At 35.0% G+C, this 20,927-nt stretch overlaps 1 protein-coding gene across 2 annotated transcripts in view; it reads right to left on the reverse strand.

The window, feature by feature from the left end:
* Window positions 1-236: 236 nt before the first annotated feature.
* Window positions 237-20,927, reverse strand: part of dennd1b (DENN/MADD domain containing 1B) — a 147,225-nt gene continuing 126,534 nt past the window's right edge. For both annotated transcript variants that reach the window (XM_051094710.1, XM_051094711.1), the window contains 4 exons: window positions 18,788-18,874; window positions 6,893-6,978; window positions 6,521-6,740; window positions 237-5,052 (listed from right to left, as the gene is read on the reverse strand). In XM_051094710.1, coding sequence (XP_050950667.1) covers window positions 4,456-5,052; window positions 6,521-6,740; window positions 6,893-6,978; window positions 18,788-18,874 — 990 coding nt within the window. In that variant the 3' untranslated portion in view covers window positions 237-4,455. The remainder of the gene's footprint in view (window positions 5,053-6,520; window positions 6,741-6,892; window positions 6,979-18,787; window positions 18,875-20,927) is intronic.

The following is a 20,927-nucleotide window of genomic DNA, read 5'->3' on the forward strand; positions in this document are numbered from 1 at the left end:
CTAAACTTAACAGATGGGTAAGTAACCCAGCTGCCTTAAAATTTTAAGTTGATTCAACTGAACTTAAAATTTTAAGGCAGCCAGGTTACAAATTATTTTAAGTTGACTCAACAAATTGTTTTTTACAGTGTATGGGATTTTCCCGTTCACAGGAAACACCTTTGAGTAATGTTAGCAAAACGATTAACGTTTAAAAGTGAAACAGTATGGAAGCTTCATGTTTCCACCACAGAATTAAAAAAAAAACGCAATCACGATTTTTATCTCCTATATGAAACAAAGTATCAGCTTTTAAATTTTGTCATTTAATAAGAAATTTAAACAATAAATACCTTTTCGTAGCTCTTTAACGTGTCCTGTCAGATCGCTTTAGCGCCTTAGTTCAAGCAGTGCGTCAACTGATCATCTCTTCCGCTTTACCAGTTATAGCGCAAAACAAAGATGGAAAAAAACCCCCACCATAAATCTTGTTTCAACTGCGGAAAAACGTCAGCATGCCGTTTTTCAAGCTCAAACCCACTGGCGTTAATCTACTCTCTTGTCTGGTTTGTTTATCGGACAAAATGACAGATTCAGCTTTATGATTGGTCGAATCGCCTGTCAATCAAACTCCGGGCGAAGGGTCAAGTTCCAGTTTACGCTTTCCCTCAGAATTCCGAGTTAACATCTATTTTGTCCTGAATAAAATAAAGGTAACTTTGTTCATTATTATCTCTCAGTTCTTTCTCACAAGTTTCTTAAAATTTTAACTTTTCTTTGCAGAACTGGAAGTTCACATCTCTGACTTTGTCTCAGAACTGAGGAAAACACGTCTGACTTCAAGAGATAAAATGTCACACTTACATTTTTTCTATCATGTGGCGGAAACAAGCTTCCACAGAAAAGCTATTTAAGCATTTGACCTTTTATTTATTTATTTCTCATATATGTACCATCAGTGTTGACATTGTTACTCCAACAGCATGTCCTGCATGTCTTGTGGGTACCGTGCAAAAACTAAACTGGACTTAAAAAGTCTAGTTTGTATTTAATAGGGGTTTTATCTAGCAAATAAATACATAAATGGCAATTTAATTGCTTGAAAACACTGATTTGGAATTTGCATAGTTCATCAGGATATCTCATTTGTTCGAAGGCTGAAGCATATATCATTTCAAGCCAGCTTTGAGTTAAACCGCTACGTTAAGAAGCCTAGCTTGATTTCAGATGGGGTCCTAAACTTTGAATGCTTTTACAGCCACATCGTTACCACAGCAGATTACGCAGGAGGGGAGAAGAGAGTCATTAAAGTGTCAGACAGAATGGCACGTGTCCTAAATCACTCTGCGCAACAGCCCAAATAATTCATCAGCCACTAAAGAAACAAGTGCTGGATCTAATGACCACTTCCTGTCTGGTGTAGCAGTACAGCTTTGAAGGTGACGTCCACAGCTGATATGAATGAAATGAGTGAAACAGAGGACAAGGCAAATCGCTCTGTAACTAAAACGATCTGCAAGCAGTTCTGTGCGTTTTAATGTTTACATGTTAGTATTCAAGGAAGCTAGTTATTCAGATGTCTAGCTAGCTAAAAGTCGAACGTTTAACTTTGTAACTTATTTAACGAGGTTTACTTCAAAACACCAATAAAGCAGTTCAGGTGAAAGAGAAAACTGGCTATACGAAGACATCCTGCATGTGAATCTACTGTACAGTAAGGGAAAAATGGTATGTGAAAAGAGTAGTACGACTAAATTCGTGGTAACTATAGGCAGAAAGTACCCAGATTAATCACTACTTCTGGCAATATTTTGAAGTGCACTCAATGGATATTTTACTATCCCACGAGGCCACAAGCGAGGAGTCGCGAATGGCAGTGAAGCGACGCAATCGTGGTAAGTCACATGACAAAATGGCAGACGTAGAACGTATGGATTTCATTCATACTACACACATTCGTACTATAACGAACAGACTTTTTTTGAAGGTTGCTAAGTTTGCTCCTTATAAAATGCAACTAGTTTACGCTAATGCTGCTACAGCACCCCTTGTGGCAACGCTGCTAACGTAGCATGTACTTCTGTTACGTTATACATTTTAGGGCTGCAACAATAAATTGATGCATCGCGATTCGTGGATCGATTTTAAGATTTTCTGAATGCATTGTGACTCTCTCTGGAATCAATCCTGAGCTTAGTTTTTAACAACAGATGGCGCTCTAATCTAGTTTTTAACCGCACACTTAAATACTTCTGATGAAGAGCACTTGTATGTTTGTCTGAGTCGCATAATTGCACCTTGGCTCAGAATGCTTTTTTGATGCAAGATTAATGTAAACAGTGAACGCTCAACGCTATCTCACGACCAATTGGTACATGTTTTACAAGTTGGCAAATTCATACAAATTCGTATGAGTGATTTTGTATGTTTTCTGTGAGGGGTACTGGGTAGTTATTTGTACGAATTTCAACTAATTTGCCACCATTTAAAATACATACGATTTTTCACAAAACACACAAATTTGTACAACCTCACTCCTACAATTTTATACATTTTCTTTGTAAGTTTAGAGGCGGGGTTGGGGGGGAGGTAGGTTTAAGGGCGGGGTTATGGGTGGTCATTTGTACAAATTCCTACACATTTGCCACCTCGTAATATACATACGATTTTTTTCACACTCCTATGATTTTGGGGGGTAGTTTTAGGGGTGGTCATTCGTACGAATACCTACAAATTAGCTGCATGGTAAAATAAATGTGATTTGTATGCCCTCACTCCTGCGATTTTGTACATTTTGAGGGGTAAGGTTAGGGGCAAAGTTTAGGTTTAGGGGTGGGCATTTGTATGAATTTTTAAGAATTTGCCGCCTCATAAAATACATGTGATTTTTCACAAAATGTACGAATTGGTACGACCTAACTCCTACGATTTTGTATGTTTTCTGTGAGAGGTAGGTTTTAGAAGTAGGGTTAAGGGTGGTCATTCATACGAATTCCTACAAATTTACGGCTTCGTAAAATGAAAAAAAATTTTCACAACACATACAAATTTGTATGACCAAACTTACTCGGTTTTGTACACTTTCTGTGAGGGGTAGGTTTAGGGGCAAAGTTTAGGGGTGGTCACTCATACGAATTCCTACAAATTTGCCACCTCGTTAAATACATACGATTTTTCACAAAACATACAAATTGGTACGACCTCACTCCTACGATTTTATATGTTTTCTGTGAGGGGTAGGTTTAGAATTAGGGTTTAGGGTGGTCATTCATACGAATTCCTACTAATTTACCGCTTCGTAAAATAAATACAATTTTTCACAACAAAAAATTTGTATTACCCCACTCATGCGATTTTGTACACTTTCTGTGAGGGGTAGGTTTAGGGGCGGGGTTAGGGTTGGTAATTCGTACAAATTACTATGAATTTGCCACCTTGTAAAATACGTACAAATTGCCGTGAGATCATTTTAACCAGCTTCAAACTTTTCGAACTTTATTAATTCAAATGTGTGCAAGGAATTGGAAGCAAACAGAGTACGGCTTTTCCTAAAGCATGCAGCGCCATCTGCTGTTAAAAACTAAGCTCAGAATCGATTCGAGACAGAATCGTGATGAATTCGTAAAATTGCAGAATCGATGTAGAATCATATCTCGATTCACGATACATAGATTCTCCCAACTCTAATAAATTTCACATCTTTGTGTGAAATTAAGCTTGCTAGCTAGAAGCGTTTGATTTCTCATACTTGCGTAGAATTTATTTTGGGCCTTCGTACAGAATAAGAGAATAATAAGTTGTTTAAAATGACTATTTATTTATCAGTAACAAGTATTCCTCTTTGCACTGTATTTTCCCACTTTGCGAAAAAACAGTTTGCGATTACTTTTTGTCTAGGATGAAGTTAAAATGCTAACATCTCATCTTGGATAGAAGCATAAACCTGAGAATTGTCTTGAAAAAATACAATTTTTCCAAAAATATATTAAATTGAGAACCAGTTGTCCACCTGGCCTAGATAAATATCTCTTTATAAGACTCGTTGCATGCAAAAAATAGTGATAGTAGTTAGCAAGCTAGCCAGCTACAGTTGCACAGTCAGGAAATACTGTGTAGAAGCAAATTAAATCTGTTTAAGGCATTCTATTGAGATTTGATCGCTATTTAAATACTTTCGTACGATTTAGTAAAATATACAGAGAGACCGTCCCTCATCCACAGTGATTTATCGAAACCGTGATTTGAAACTACGCACGTGCAAACCATCTGCTGAAATAAATTAAACGGGATGACGAATGTTGACATAAATCCCTTTAAACCTAATTTTCGATACCGTTTCGGACCGAATGTAAGAAATAAGAGGACCGATCATTCACATTAACTACAAAACACCTTTGCAAATGTGCTGGTGTGACGTCAGAGGACAGCGTGAATACGAAAAAGAGAAAGGTTAAATGTGAGTGTTGTGCCGTTTTCTCAGGATTTGTCCAGGCTGGTGTTGTTTTGGAGGTATGTGAGCTCCTCGTTGCTTTTTATGGCCATGCTGATGCGACACATGGACTCGATTTCCTCTAGCAAGCCTTTCTCTTGAGTCTCCTTCCCTCTTGCTTCCATATCTGTCTCCTGGGGCTGGTTTTCCCTCTCCCAGGGTACGAAGACTGAAGGTTGTCCGCCTGCTGCCTTCTGCTGGGCATGTTCGTGGGGCGGCCTCTGGGTTTTTCTGGAAAAGACCTTCTGTCGGGACAGGCTGCGGCCTGTTGGTTGCTGGCTATCTGGGCTTAGCTGGGAACTGCCGGGTTTGTCAGTGTCGCAGGGCACAGAGAGTTGAATTGTGGGTGTCTCAGGAAGAGAGTTCCTCGGGTTCTCTGAGACATCTTCATTGGTGAGGTCCTTCGGAAGGAGAGGACGGACAGGAAGGGAACGGGAGCTGGGTTGGCGCCGAGGCGAAGGCGGGAGATGCTTACCGTGGACGGCGCTGTCGTCTTGACCCATATTCCATCCGCCTTGTTCTCCGTTTCCAACTTCACTAACGGCCTGAGCAGGACTACCTCCCAGTGGGGACTTGCAATTTTTCTGGAAACAGTACAAATGAGAGGCTCACAAGGCCATGCCGTTGTTCATGCGCACATTCATCTACAAAAGCACTGAAGTCAACATAAAATCACAATGCACCCTATATACTTATAATAGTATCATATTAAATCTATCTAATAGTAAAATCTAATGTAAACTATGGTTAGTAAAATAATAAAATTTAATGGTAACAATGGTTATTTCATGTTGAATAAAAAAAAAATCTAATATTAAACTATACAATTTTAAAAAATTATTTTCGTTTCATAAATAAATAAATAAAACAGCAATATATATATATATATATATACACACATATACATATATACATATATACACACACACATATTTTTAAATATAAAATAATTGTCAAATAAATATAAAAATAAATCAATTAAATCAATTATAATCTAATAGTAAAATCTTGGAATAATTAAATTAAAATAACTAATAAATAAAACAAATATATTTTCAAATGTAATAATAAAAATTATCATAAAAATAAATTTAATAAATAAATTTAAATTTAATTTTTAATAATAAAAAAAGTAAGTAAATAAATTAACAAAAATAATAAACAAAAAATAAAATAGTAAATCAATCTAATAATACAATCTAAATTAAATTTAAAATTATAAATTAAAATAATAAATAAATAAATAAACTAAGTAAAATCTTGGGATAATTAAATTACAATAACTAATATACAAAACAATACAAATAAATAAATTGTAATAAATGAATAAGTAAATTAATAATTAATTAGTAATCTATCTATCTAATAATATAATGGTAAAATCTTGAAATAATTACATTTAAAAAATAATAAATAAAAAAACAAATAAATAAAATTTCAAAATTAATAATAAAAATAATCTTAAATAAAAACAATTGTAAAATAAATAACTAAATTAATAAATAATCTATCTAATAATCTTGGAATAATTAAATTAAAATAATTAATTAAAAAAAATATAATATATATATATATATATATATTTTCAAAATAAAAATAGATATTTAATACATAAATAAATAAATTGTTATAATTATTAAATGGAAAAATAAAATAACAATCTCTCTAATAATCTAATAGTAAAATCTTGGAATAATTAAATTAAAATAAATAAAATAATGCAAATACATTTTCAAAATTAATAATAAAAATAATCTTAAATCATTTTTAAATAAACAAATACGTAAAAATAAATAGTAATAGCAATAATTAGTAATAGTAATATCTTGGAAAAACTACAATAATTAATAAATAAAATAATACAAATAAATACATTTTCAAAATTAATAATAAAAATAATCTTAAATAAAAAAAAGTAATGGTTAAATAAATAAATAAATAAATAAATAATCAATCAATTATACCAATTATCAGTAAATAAAAATGTCAAAGTATTGAAATAATAAATAATTAACATAACACATGAATAAATAAATAAGAGACATCCCTCACCATGGGATTGTAATCCAAGTCTTCCATTGATCTGAAAAAGTCCAGGCTCTTGGCGGCTGACAGTCGCCCTTCTTCGATGTGGGACGTACTGAGAGAGTCCAAAATCTCCTCCAGCAGGTTCATCTCGCCCGTCTGACTAACTTCAGACTGAAACTCTAAATCAGAGTCATCACTGTCCTCATTGTATGACGCCACTTCCCCGCTGTCCTCAGAGGATATTCTGCTCACACACATACACGCAGAGAGATTGTTAACTCGAAAGCCATGTGGGAGAAATAAAAAGCACCAGAGGGCAGTGTTGCCTTGATGAATGGATGATATTTACCCATAAAAGGTTTGGAAAACATACTGTAATAGACTTTAAACCCTTACCTGCTGGCCGTGTCGTCATTGTTGTCATTGGTAAAACCGTCCAGTAAACACAGGCTCATGTGTGGAGACGACTTTGGATTTTGAAGCTAAAACAGAGGAGCGACATATTAAAATCCCACCTAATCTACAAAAGCAGCACATTTCCTGAAAGAAACTTTGCATCTCGTGTTGCCATTACAGAGCGACAACCTTAATTCCTGTCCCCGACGTCGGTGCTCGTTCTGCTAATCCCTCGGCTTTTATAACGCACCTGTGTAACACGTTTAATTGGCAAATTAAAGAATTGAAGCATTATAGGGCACAGCTTCACGCTGCGGCCCCAGGCTTTAGGGTTCGCCATTAACTAGCCGTCCACGCCGCGAACGCGCACACGCAAACGCGCCGCCACTCACTAAAGTAGCCCATAAACTGCCGTTTGCCACATTATCAAAGCGCGCTACTAAACCAAAGCCCCTTTACGCAGCCAGAGGCGAGAGAAAAACGTCACGCTACGTTGCCGACCGGACGGGGTGGATCAGATCAACCGGTCAAGTCTCGCCGTAATGGCTCGAACAAGAAGTATCGCTGCCTGCCGAAAGAGTTAACGGCCACCCCGTCCATAAAAATAGCTAAGAGATGCGTGTACCGAACACTTTGCCATTGGAATAAACAGGAACACATGTTGGGCACTGATTGCCCCACTCGCTAGTAGCCGGCAGCTATAATGAAAGCGATTACGGGGGGTTCAGGCCTTGAATCCTCCAAAAGGCTTTAATGGATTCCTGTGTCAGGGCCATAAATCTGGCCGGCAAGCCACTTTGGCTTAAGTGAAGGGGCTGGATGCACCTGCGGAACTGTGTCACATTCATTTGGTGTCGGCGGGGTGTGTGCGTGTGTGTGTATGTTTGCCACGCAACACTGTTTGCAGTTATGTAGCCCCTTGAGTTGCGGAGCAGGCCGTGCTGTTCAGAGAGCGGCCCCTCTCTGGCGCTTTCTACGAGCGGAGGTGTTTATTAAAACAAGGTGAGCGCTAGCCCTCTGCAGGATGGCAACACCAGGCCTGAATCTCAAACACCTACCGAAACAAGAAAGCAAACTCTCAAAACATACAGTAGAGTCAGGTATATGTACTAAGAAATGGTTGGCTAAATGCTAATTATTCGAAATTTCACCTCATTTTGTCCTGTAAGAGTGGGCGTGGCCATTTGTCAATTTTATGGGTCTGGCTTCCTGTCTCATCCACATCCAGCTATTTTTAGCTGTACAAAACAGCTCGTTTTGCTGCATGATATTACAAATTGGTGTGTCTCACATATTAATCATGTATTATCTTAATTATGAACACACTTGTTTGTAGTTTTACAATTTACTGCACGTTGTTATTCTTCTCATTATTTCCCTATAGAGGATAATGAACTGAAAGTTCATTAAGGAAGTTTGTACTTACTGTTACTGGTGTGAAACGATAGTAATAGCGATGCTAGTCTTAGCAAAGGGCTAATTACACTTTAACATTACAGAGCAGAGGATGCTGGGAAGTAGCAATAAGACAAAGTCAGGCCTAGGATGTGATTTGCCTTTATCTTTATCTCCCATGGGGCTTAAAAAAAAAAAAACATCCCACGAACCCGCTCCAAAGTCCTGATCTGAATCAAATGATTAATGGTAGGACGATCTGAATCAAATGATTCACAATAGGCACTTTGAAGTCCTGATCTGAATCACATGATTCACAATATGCACTCTGAACTCCTGTTCTGAATCAAATGATTCACAACAGGCATTTTGAAGTCCCGTTCTGAATCAAATGATTTGCGATAGGCGCTTTGAAGTCCTGATCTGAATTAACTGATTTGCGAAAGGTCTTTTGAAGTATCGATATGAATCAAAGGATTCTCAGTAGGCGCATTGAAGTCCCGATCTGAATCAAATGATTTGCAATAGGCACTTTGAAATCCTGATCTAAATCCGATGATTCGCGATAGGCGCATTGAAGTCCCGATCTGAATCAAATGATTTGTGATATGTGCTTTTAAGTCCCGATTTGAATAAACTGATTTGCGGTAGGTGCTTTGAAGTCCCATTCTGAATCGAATGATTCGCGGTACACGTTTTGAAGTCTTGATCTGAATCAAATGATTTACGTTACACGCTTTGAAGTCCCGATCTGAATCAAATGATTTGTGATAGGCACTTTGAAGTCCCGATCTGAATCAAATGATTCACATTAGGCGCTTTGAAGTCCAGATCTAAATCAAATTATTTGTGATAGGCACTTTGAAGTCCTGATCTGAATCAAATAATTTGCAATACATGCTTTGAAGTCTTGCTCTGAATCAAATCAAATTATTCTTTGAAGTCCCAATATGAATCGAATGATCTGAATCAAATGATTTGAATCAAAGATTTATTTTGAAGTCCCGATCTGAATCACATAATTCACAATACATGCTTTGAAGTCCCGCTCTGAATCAAATGATTTACGATACACGCTTTGAAGTCCCGATCTGAATCAAATGATTTGTGATAGGCACTTTGAAGTCCCGATCTGAATCAAATGATTCACATTAGGCGCTTTGAAGTCGAGATCTAAATCAAATTATTTGTGATAGGCACTTTGAAGTCCTGATCTGAATCAAATAATTTGCAATACAGGCTTTGAAGTCTTGCTCTGAATCAAATTATTCACAATATGCCGATCTGAATCAAATGATTCTGATAAGTATTTTGAAGTGCCGATCTGAATCACATAATTCACAATACATGCTTTGAAGTCCCGCTCTGAATCAAATGATTTACGATACACGCTTTGAAGTCCCGATCTGAATCAAATGATTTGTGATATGTGCTTTGAAGTCCCAATCTGAATCAAATGATTCACATTAGGCGTTTTGAAGTCTTGATTTGAATCAAATTATTTGTGATAGGCGCTTTGAAGTCCTGATCTGAATCAAATGATTTGCGATATGTGCTTTGAAGTCTTGCTCTGAATCAATGATTATTCACGTTTTGAAGTCTTGATTTGAATCAAAGGATTTGCGTTAGGCGCTTTGAAGTCCCGATCTGAATCAAATAATTCACAATACATGCTTTGAAGTCCCGCTCTGAATCAAATGATTTACGATACACGCTTTGAAGTCCCGATCTGAATCAAATGATTTGCGATATGTGCTTTGAAGTCCCAATCTGAATCGAATGATTCGCGGTACACGTTTTGAAGTCTTGATTTGAATCAAAGGATTTGCGTTAGGCGCTTTGAAGTCCCGATCTGAATCAAATGATTTGCGATATGTGCTGTTCTGAATAAATCACGATAGGCCGATCTGAATCAAATGAATCACGATAGGTGCTTTGAAGTCCCCTTCTGCATCAAATGATTTGCGAAAGGTGCTTTGAAGTCCCGATCTGAATCAAATAATTCACAATACATGCTTTGAAGTCCCGATCTGAATCAAATAATTCACAATACATGCTTTGAAGTCCCGATCTGAATCAAATAATTCACAATACATGCTTTGAAGTCCCGATCTGAATCAAATGATTCACATTAGGCGCTTTGAAGTCCAGATCTAAATCAAATTATTTGTGATAGGCACTTTGAAGTCCCGTTCTGAATCAAATGATTCACATTAGGCGTTTTGAAGTCCCAATCTGAATCAAAGGATCCGTGACGGGCGCTTTGAAGTACCGATCTGATTCAAATGATTTGCAATAAGCCGTTTGAAGTCCCAGTCTGAATCAAAGGATTAACAATAGGTACTTTGAATCCTGATCTGAATCAAATGATTCGCAATAAGCACTTTGAAGGGTTAAGGCTAGAAGGGAGACAGCTGTGGCTACTGGGCATGTGCACATTAATATAGCATAATTTTTGTCACACTGTACAACAATTTTTGCATTATTGTAAGAGGTAGGTTTAGGGTTGGGAAAGGTGTAAACGTTAATAAATCTAATAGGTGGAAAATAAAATTTCATTGTTAGTTTCCGGTCAGAGCTATATCCCTCCTAACCACAACCACTTTAAAGTCATGTTCTGAATCAAATCAAATAATAATAATAATTATTATTATTATTTTTTAGCTACACATTTTTTTTTCATTGCAATGTATAATGTTAATTAGATCTGTATAGTGTATAGTGTAATAATTTAATTCAATATTTTCTTAAAGATTGTTTTAAATAATTACCAAGAAAGTTTTTACTAATTTTCTAACCATTTTAAATTTTATCTAAATTTATTTTCATTTTTTAATTTTAATATTTTTTTTTATTAAGTAATAACAATAACAACAATAATTAAAACTATTATTATTATTAAAATCCTACTGACATCAGTCACAATTTATTTGGCCATCAATAAATAAACACAATTTTAAATCAGTTTTAAATCAGAAAAATAACACTTAGATTGTTTCTACAATCGTAAATAAATAACCAAATGAATACAATTTTAAATCACAAGAGAAATAGCACTTATATTGTTTCCACAATCATAAATAAATTAATACAATTTTAACTAAATTTTAAATCAGAAAAATAGCACTTAGATTGTTTCTAAAATTGTAAATAAATTAATAAAAATTTCAATCTGAAAAATAGCACTTGTTTCTACACTCGTAATAGCAATGGTATTACGCTCTAGGATGACACAGCAGAGAATGCTGGGACGTACCATTAGGACAAAGACAGGCCTAAATATTAGACTGTCACTTCATTCTTTCCAAAGTAAGTCGTGAAGCAAAGTCAAAGGCCAGGAAAAGAATCAGGATATGAAATAGAATAATAAAAGCCGCTCGAGCCACTGTTCCGAGACAGGCCAAAACCGCTGATTTGGAAAACAAGCAGACATGTGCCTATTTGCTTCTTTTACGTGTACCCTAAATCAGCACGGACATATTGAGCTGCCACAGGTCAGCGTCTGCTCCTTAAACTGCCTGTTCAAATCCGCACGGAAAATGGGCTGTCTTCAGTCGCAGACATCACGCTCTTCAGCGGAGACTTTAAAACCGTTAAAACTTCATCTCTCTTGTCAGGGCAGGCCGTTTTAAGAGAAAATCCCATTTTGCTTCTAGCGTGGCCAAGTTGTAAGAAGCGGCAACAGGGCTTTACGTTGCAGCCAATCGTCTCGTCGATTTAATAGCCAGGCTTACATTATATATTTCATATGCTATTTCAGACCAGGCACTGATCTCATGCGCTTGGCAGGGTATGGAAAGGGAAGATATGCCTGGAAAATGCAAACAAAACCCCTGCGCCTCCAAGCCAAAACCTAAGCCAGCATCTGCTGAGCTATTCATGCAGCTCCCCTTTAAACAAAGCCCAGGACCCCTTCTCAGGCAACTTCCCTCCAACTGGCTCCAGCTAAAAGCAACTTTCCGAGTATCACAGAGTAGGAGAGCGCATGAGAGTGCATGAGAGTCTGGGTGTGTGTGTGTCGTCCACAAGCATCCAGTAGGTGGCACTTTGGTTACAGCCGAGAGGGTTTTCTCTTCCCTCGTGTGAGCTTTGCATCTCCGTCTCATGCAGATGTGCGGCTTCTCTTTTCGTCCACCGGCCCGAAAGCGCTTTCTCTCCATTTGTACGTCAATGTTTTTTGACACCCAACGAATCCATCTCGATGCTGGCAGTCCTCCAGACCTACACAGTTTCACAAAGCTCTCACTGGGAGCTCTATCTCACACGTTCTCACATTCACGCATCCGTACAAACGGCCATGAACCTGCATGAGATGAGTTTAGAAAGAACAAGCCGTATCTAAATATAATTTCATATAAACGCACTTAAGAGAATTTCAAGTAAACATAAAACTCATTTTAGTGCTCTAGCTCATTTTTGATTAAAGAAGGATATTACATGAAAAGAAAACATTTTGTTTCTTTAGAATATTGATGAATGGTGTACAATATAAACCAGAATGTGTGTTATAAGAATATTATGGGTTCTATCGACAGCACGTGTGGCATAACGTTGATTATACCATCTATATTTCAGAATTGTGACCAAAACCAGTCATAAGGTCAATTTGAAAATAATCATGAATGATTAACTAAATAAATAAGCTTTCCACTGATGTATGATTTGTTAGGATAGGACAATATTTGGCTGAGATACAACTATTTGAAAATCTGGAAACTGAGACACAACGGTTGTGAATGTAATTTGTAAACATTAAAATACTCATTGTTTCAACAGTAGAGCCACAAAATATGAGTCTTAACATGATTTTAGTGTGACAAAAGTCACATACTAACCTCTTTTATTTAAAGTTACATCCAATTGTATTTCATGACAACTGAACTTTGTTTAGTTTTTATAAATTTAGTTTATCATAACAACTAAAACCCTAAAATTACAGCTCAAATGATACACAAGTTTTAACAGAAGAATTTATGTAAGGGATTTATAACATTAAAATCTTCACAAATCTCCTCAAAATGTTCCCTATTCACTTCCATTGTAAGTTCCTCACCACAACCTCAATTTTTTTTTTTTTTTTGGAAAATGAGGAATTACTTTTTACATTTCAACCACAAATGTGACCCTGGACCACAAAACCAGTCATAAGTGTCAACGGAATACATAAGCTTTCCATTGGTGTATGGTTTGTTAGGATATGACAATATTTGGCCGAGATACAACTATTTGAATATCTGGAATCTGAGATTGCAAAAAACTTAAAATTTTGAGAAAATCGCCTTTAAAGTTGTCCAAGTTTTCATATAATTAATTTTGACCCATACAGTGTATTTTTGGCAATTGCTACTTAAGACTGATTTTGTGGTCCAGGGTCACAAATGCAGTCAAACAAGCTATAGGAATATTTCTTTAAGGAAAGAAATTAATTTTGATTTCATGACTTGAAGAGTTCCTCAGCTGTAACGCAATCATGTTTACAGTGGTCACTGCTTAGGGCGGTATGTAAATGAAGGTGGAAGCTCATAAGCCGGAGCAGGAAGTGTGTATGAATTATACACAACTTGAACAGAGCTTTTTGGACTCTTTAATATGCAGCGCTGCTGAACTGGCCACGGCTATAGGGGATCCATCTGCCGGCTTCATCCAGAGAGCGTGTGTGTGTGGAGTCATTCCCCAGAGGCTGTGTGCCACTCAGAGGAGGCAGCCGCAACACACACACACGCACACACACACACACACCCATAGCTTCAGTCGCGGGGAATAAGCAGGAGATAGAGATCAGCTCCACTCTGCCCCAGGCCCTGCTACTGACACCCAGTCTGGCTTTCACAGGCCCTCAGGCTCGACCTGAACACCAGCCCCTTATACTGTACGCCGCATGGATTCGACGCAGTGAGCCAGACTCAGAAAACACAGCTCTACTTTTCTGTGAGTGCAGCAAGTGTTACTACAGTTTTTGTAAAACTGTACTGAACTTATCAAACATAAATTATCAAAATAACAAAGTATTATTATTATTATTATTATTAATAGTAATTAATATTATTTACATATACATTCTATATAGACAGACCCAAAATGTTCAAAAAAAAAAAAAAAAAAAAAAAACACAAAAATATTAGTATTATGATATTATGATTATAAAAAAATATAAGTCTATTACTAGAAATGTATATATATATATATATATATATATATATATATATATATATATATATATTTACTTTGGTATTACCAACAGATTTTATTCTCATGCTGGAATCAATATTAATTACATATACATTCTATATAGAGAGACCAATAATTTTATATATATATATATATATATATAAATGTATATGTATGTATATAAAGCTTAGATTTTTAATAATTATAATTATTATTAAACTATTGTTGTTACATATTACATTGTAACATATTAAATATCATTAAAAGTCATTATTAAAAATACACTTTTTTCTCACGTTTGAGTACCTATTACAATAAATATTAATCACATATACATTTTATATTGACCAAAAATCATCAAAATAAAATGATTAAAAAAAAAACTTAAATATAATGATTATAAAAATAGATAAGCTGACTGTTTAAAATATTTCACATTTCTAATTACATTAAGTATTATTAAATTTTATTTTTTTACATTACATTTACAATTTTTCATATATTCTATTATTATTAATACATTTAATTCTCATGTTTGAACCAATACTACAATGAATATGACTTAGAATTAATTTCATATAAATTATATATATATATATATATATATATATATATATATATATATACACACACACACACACATATATATATATATATATATATATATATATATATATATATACACACACACACATATACACACATATACACACACACACACACACACACACACTCACTCATATTCTCTCTCGCTCTCTCTCTCTCTCACACACACACACTATATTAAGTATTATGGGTTTTTTTTAATATTACATTTACAATTAAACATTTTATTATTAATAATGCATTTTATTCTCATGTTGAAATTATTTTAGTTCAATCTGGCGTTCAATAACTATTATTATTAAAAGTGTTGCTTATGTCAAATTATTACATGAATACATATTTTCATTTTTTTTTTTTTTTTTTTTTTACATATTACGTTCTGCAGTCTAAATCGCAATCTACAGCTAAACAGTTTTCATTTTCCCAGGCAACCGATTTCCCTCGCAGCCAAGCTGGTTTCTTTTCTCTCTTGTATCTCTCTCTCTTTCTTCTCCCATAATAAAACAAATTCAACCTAGATATTTCATATCCATTTATTTATTTATAATAAAAAAAAGTCTTTATTGCATTGGGGTCCTGATCACCTTATCTGAGTCCTAAAAAAACGATTGTGTTTTTTTCTCTTTTTTTTTTGTTTTACTTCACAAATTTATTCGGCTGATAATTGTATGTATCCTAAATATGTTTTAATTCAATTCTAAAATGCAAAACTAAAGCATTTCCATCATTTTTGGACACTAATACAGTTTACAGGATGCTTCATGTCTCATTATATTGCAGCATTCTCCCGTTTTAATGAACACCAGCAGAAGTCCGTTAAAGGAAAGAGCATTGGCCTGGCGCTGAGACCCCCGTCACCCGGTGCTCTTTTGTTCTCTGTTAGACGGTAACGATGACTGAACGGCGCAGCGGATTGATTTGCTCATTGATCGCGTGGAGGCTCTTTGTGGCCGCCACGTCCACTCTGGTGCAGAACACGCGCATGTATGTGATGAGTCTGAGAGCTCTGATAAAGCCGAGGGGTTCCTCGGGGACGGCTGAGTGGAGGGAGTCGGCCGCCACCTTAAGAAAAGCCCTTAATTGGAGAACCTCCGTCTCCACACCTTTTCACGCCGCCTATTCCGTTCTCTCCAGCTCTCCCCGACAACAAGGATGCAACTAATAGCCATGCTAATTAAGGGCTGGATGGAAAGTCAGCGGTCGTGATGGAGGGATCAAGCCAGCCGTGGCTTTTGTCCAATGCCCTTCTGACACGGGCCGTGGAGGTGTGAGCATGTAAGGGCAACAAGGGCTGGCTGTTCATGCCGGAAGTGTAGCGGAAGTGAGATATTTTTACAGCTAATCAACACTTGCACCATTCAGCTCTGCATTTTTGATCAACATTCATGTTGCTGAGCTACAGCCGTTGAAAACTTCAATAGAGAGACTGAATATGAAGAAAAGGTTTTTTTATGATGCTGGAATAGACCGCTGATGAATGCGTGTCTGACTAGGCAATTAATAATTGGTTTGTACCTGAAATTTAGCACTGTCAAACTATTAATCGCGATTAATCGCACTTTAAATAAAAGTTTCTGTTTACATAATATGCGCGTGTATACTGTGCTTATTCATTATGTATCTATAAACACACACACACACACACACACACACATACAGTATCTATTTCAATAATACTTACATGCATTTACATGTATATCTTTATATTCATACAACTGATACTATATATAAATATTTTTAATTTATAAACAGCAGATTTTTCTAAAATATATACATGAATTTGTGTGTATTTCTATAAACATAAGGAATATACACAGTACACACACATATATTATGCAAACAAAAACTTGTATTTTGGATGCGACTAATCGCGATTAATCATTTAACAGCACTAATACCAAAATGAAAAGTGAAAATGCAGTCATGAAGTCATAAAGCCAAGCAGTCACTTGTTGACTGCTCTTCCTTTTATGCACTGAAAAAATAAAATAAAATGAAATAAAATAAAATAAAATAAAATAAAGCATGATTTCAAAAGTTTGGGGTGAGAAAGACTTTTTTTTTTAAAGGGACTTCAATTTAAAAGAAAAATACTTTCAGAACACAATAAATTGATCAAAAGTGACAGTAAAGAAATTTCTAATATTACAAAAAAAACTATTTTAAATAAATACTGTTGTACTGAATTTTCTATTAATCTAACATTTTGAAAAATCTTGAAAATGTTTCTTGAGCAGCAAATTAGCATATTAAAATTATTAAAGGCTGGAGTAATGATGCTAAAAATTCAGCTTTGCATCATAGAAATAAACTGCATTTTAACATTAAAGTAGGAAATAGTTATTTTAAATAATAATATTTCACATTTTTTATGTTCTTACTCAATTTTTGATTTAAAAAAAATGCAGCCTAGGTAAGCAGTGTTGCAGGTAACATATTACAAGTTACATAAGTTATGTAATCAGATTACTTTTCCAGTAATTATTATAATGAGCAAAATTATTATTATTATTATTATAATAAGCAAACGTGACTTCAAATAAATGTAACATTTGTGCAAAACTAACGTAATCCATTACTTTCCACAGTTTTGAGTAACTCAATATTGTAACGCATTTATTTTAAATTAAATTTACAAGGAACGTAAGTTACGTAATCTGATTATTTTTTCAAGTAATCATTAAAGTAGCTGTAAAGTAAATGTAAACATGCATTTACTGATCTCAAACAAAAAACTGATTCAGTATTCCTCAAAATATATAAAAACAATAAAATTCAGATTTGAAAAGTAACAATTAAATACGTAAAACAGCACAATTATCCTTGATATATTTAATCCAATTCTATTAACGAACATCTTTGCTGCCGACCTTCGACAATCCAAATCATGCTAATAAGCAAAAGTTAAATGTGTGAAAAAAAATGTTAAACGTAATATTTCTACAAAAGTAACGTAATGCATTACATTCCACAAAAGTAATACATTAGTTACTTTTTTAGGGAGTAAAGGTCATTGCACACTGAGTCCGAAATTTTCTAATGCGTTTTTTCAGTTTTTTCGTATTCTTTCCTATCAAAATGCTTGCTACGGATGCGAAAACGTAAAAAATCGTAATTGTAAATAAACATACGAATCTATAATATATCATGTAAATAATAAAATAAAAAGATCCACTGAATGTGAACAACGCCAGTATCTTTAAGTTTAGATGTCCAATCTATCTTCCAATCAAAACAGAGCTCATTTAAATATGGATCTTAAAGCTACAGTAGCAAAAAAACTAAAAGATCACATAGAGGATGAAAAACGCTCATGAAACTCTAAAATATGCTCAAAGGTGTAGCATACATTCTTTTTACCTAACAAAGTTAGCGATACTTCAAAACTGCAGCCTCGTTACCAGTCCAAAAACTGGTTTTGTGAAACAACCGCGGCCTATTTCGGCTGGAAATGGAGGCAGGCCAGTGAATGGTATGAATCCAGGCCACCTCCTGTGTCTATGGGGGGGCTCACCGCTTCCCTGCCTGGGCTTGGCAACACATCACTGCATTGCACACGCAAGACACACACTACACACGGCCGCTTTAGCCACAGCTGTCAATCAAGACGCCCCACGTCGGCTCGGACTTACTGGTGTGCAAATGGGCGCTTCTTTCAGGAGGCGGACTGTCCGTGAACCCCTTCCCTGTGTGTGTGTGTGTGTGAAAGAGTGTGTACGTGCTCACCGCTCCCCTCTGAAGTCTCCTGGGTGAGAGGCTTTTAGTGCTGGTGGGAGAACCTTCACAGTACGGGCTTTCCTCCTCTTCAGCGTCCTGTCGAGAAGCAAGAACAGAGAGAAACTGAGAAATCATGCATAGTACCTTCTTTATATGTACCCAGTTTTACTGTGTGAAATGTCATTTTTAAAAAAAAAAAAAAACTTATTTTATGACTGACAAGAAAAAAAAGATAATTTGTTTTTTTGTCATTTTATAAGGTTACAAAAATTTGTGGGTGAAATCCTATTATTTTGATTGGAAGTTTTGGGTTTGGTTAAAAGTTAAGAAGCTCTCTACGCAGAATTCACTACTGACACAACTGACAATGAAATTGCCCTATGTGATTGGATCTTTCCTCCACTTTAGTACCCTGCTTAATTTGTCAGTGTGTGTAATTATAAAAGTTATTTAATTTTGTTATTTATTAAGGTGCAATCACATTCATCACTGCTGTGGATAAATCTTTCAATAGGAATTTGCACAATTTGGATGATTTGCAAGAGTTTCCTATGCAGATTTCTCTTATTTTTGAGTTAGTCACACTAATTTTTTTGTGTTCACCAACAGTAACTTGCCTGGTATGAAAATGACTTTTGTGCATTGCTACACTACTGACAATGGGCGTTTTCTGCCTATGAAATTTCTTTGAAAATGTATTGAGATTTCCTTACTTCAGCGTCTTGCCGAGAGTAAAAAAAAGAAAAAAAGAAAACAGAAAGAGAGAGGTGAACTTTAAAAACTGTATTTTGCACAAAATACTTAATTATTGTGTGCAATTTGTCAATGCTTCATGCATTGATAATGATTTTTGCCTGTAGAATTTTGGCGAAATTGCCCTAATGCGACATTTTTTCTCCTTTTAAGCATTCTGCAGAAAACGCCAAAAAAAAAAAGAGAGAGCGAGAAGAACTGAGAAATCAGTTAACATTCAAAATACTTAACATTTTCTAATTTGTATTGTGTGCAACTCATCAGTGTGCATTTAAAAAGGTTTCCAACTTTGTTCAAAATATCTTGTGTTATAAATAAAAAGTAAAAGGAAACCTTTTTAAATAATGCACACTGATTAATTGCAAAATGAGTAAATAGTAAGTATTTTTTTTGCGATTTCTCGGTTTTCCTCTTTTTTTTTTGCTTTTCAGCAGTGTTGTCCCATTAGGGCATTTTCGCAAAATTTCACATGCATAAATTCATTATCAGTGTGTGAAGCACAGCATTTGCACAGAAGTCACTTGAATACGAAGGAAATCTGTATAAGGACTTTTTTTTTTTGCTTTCACTGGACTGGATTTTGCCCACAAAATTTCACAGATTTTGTCTGCAGTGATAAACAAAGGTTTCCAACTTTTTTTTTTTCAAAATATCTTGTGTGTTAAACATAAAAAGTAATTTTGTCATTAATTAAGGTGCACATTTATCATTGGTCTGTGAAATTTTACAGGCAAAATCTGTGAAAAATTTTGTGGACGAAATCCAGTCCAGTGAGAGTAAAGAAGTTCCCTTTACAGATTGCATTTGTAATCAAGTTAAAGTTAAAAGTGACTTCTGTGCAAACGCTGTGCTTTATACACTGATAATAAATTTTTGAAATTTTTTTAAAAAGTTTTCCAACTTTTTTTCAAAATATTGTGTTATACATAAAAAGTAATTTAATTTTAGCGTTAATTAAGGTGATCATATTCATCATTGCTTTGTGAAATTTTACAGACAAAATCTGTAAAAGTTTGTGGGCGAAATCCAGTCCAGAGAGCAGAGAAGTTCCCTATACAGATTTCCTTCATATTCAAGTTCAAGTTGTTCTGTGCAAAAACTATTTGCAAAGATAACAATTTTTTTTCCTGTGAATTTTGGCAAAAATGCCCTAATGTGACAACACCTTTCCTTCTCTTAAGCATTCTGCTGAAAAGCAAAAAAAAAAAAGCTAGAGGAAAACTGAGAAATCACCCAAAATACCTAAAATTTACTAATTTTTGTGTGCAGTTCATCAGTGTGCATTATTTAAAAAGGTTTCCTACTTTTTAAAAAAATATCTTGTGTGTTATACATAAAAAGTAATTTAATTTTCTCATTAATTAAGGTGCGGTCACATTTATTGTTGCTCTGTGAA

Source organism: Labeo rohita, chromosome 22, assembly GCF_022985175.1.
Source record: "Labeo rohita strain BAU-BD-2019 chromosome 22, IGBB_LRoh.1.0, whole genome shotgun sequence".
NCBI lineage: Eukaryota > Metazoa > Chordata > Actinopteri > Cypriniformes > Cyprinidae > Labeo > Labeo rohita.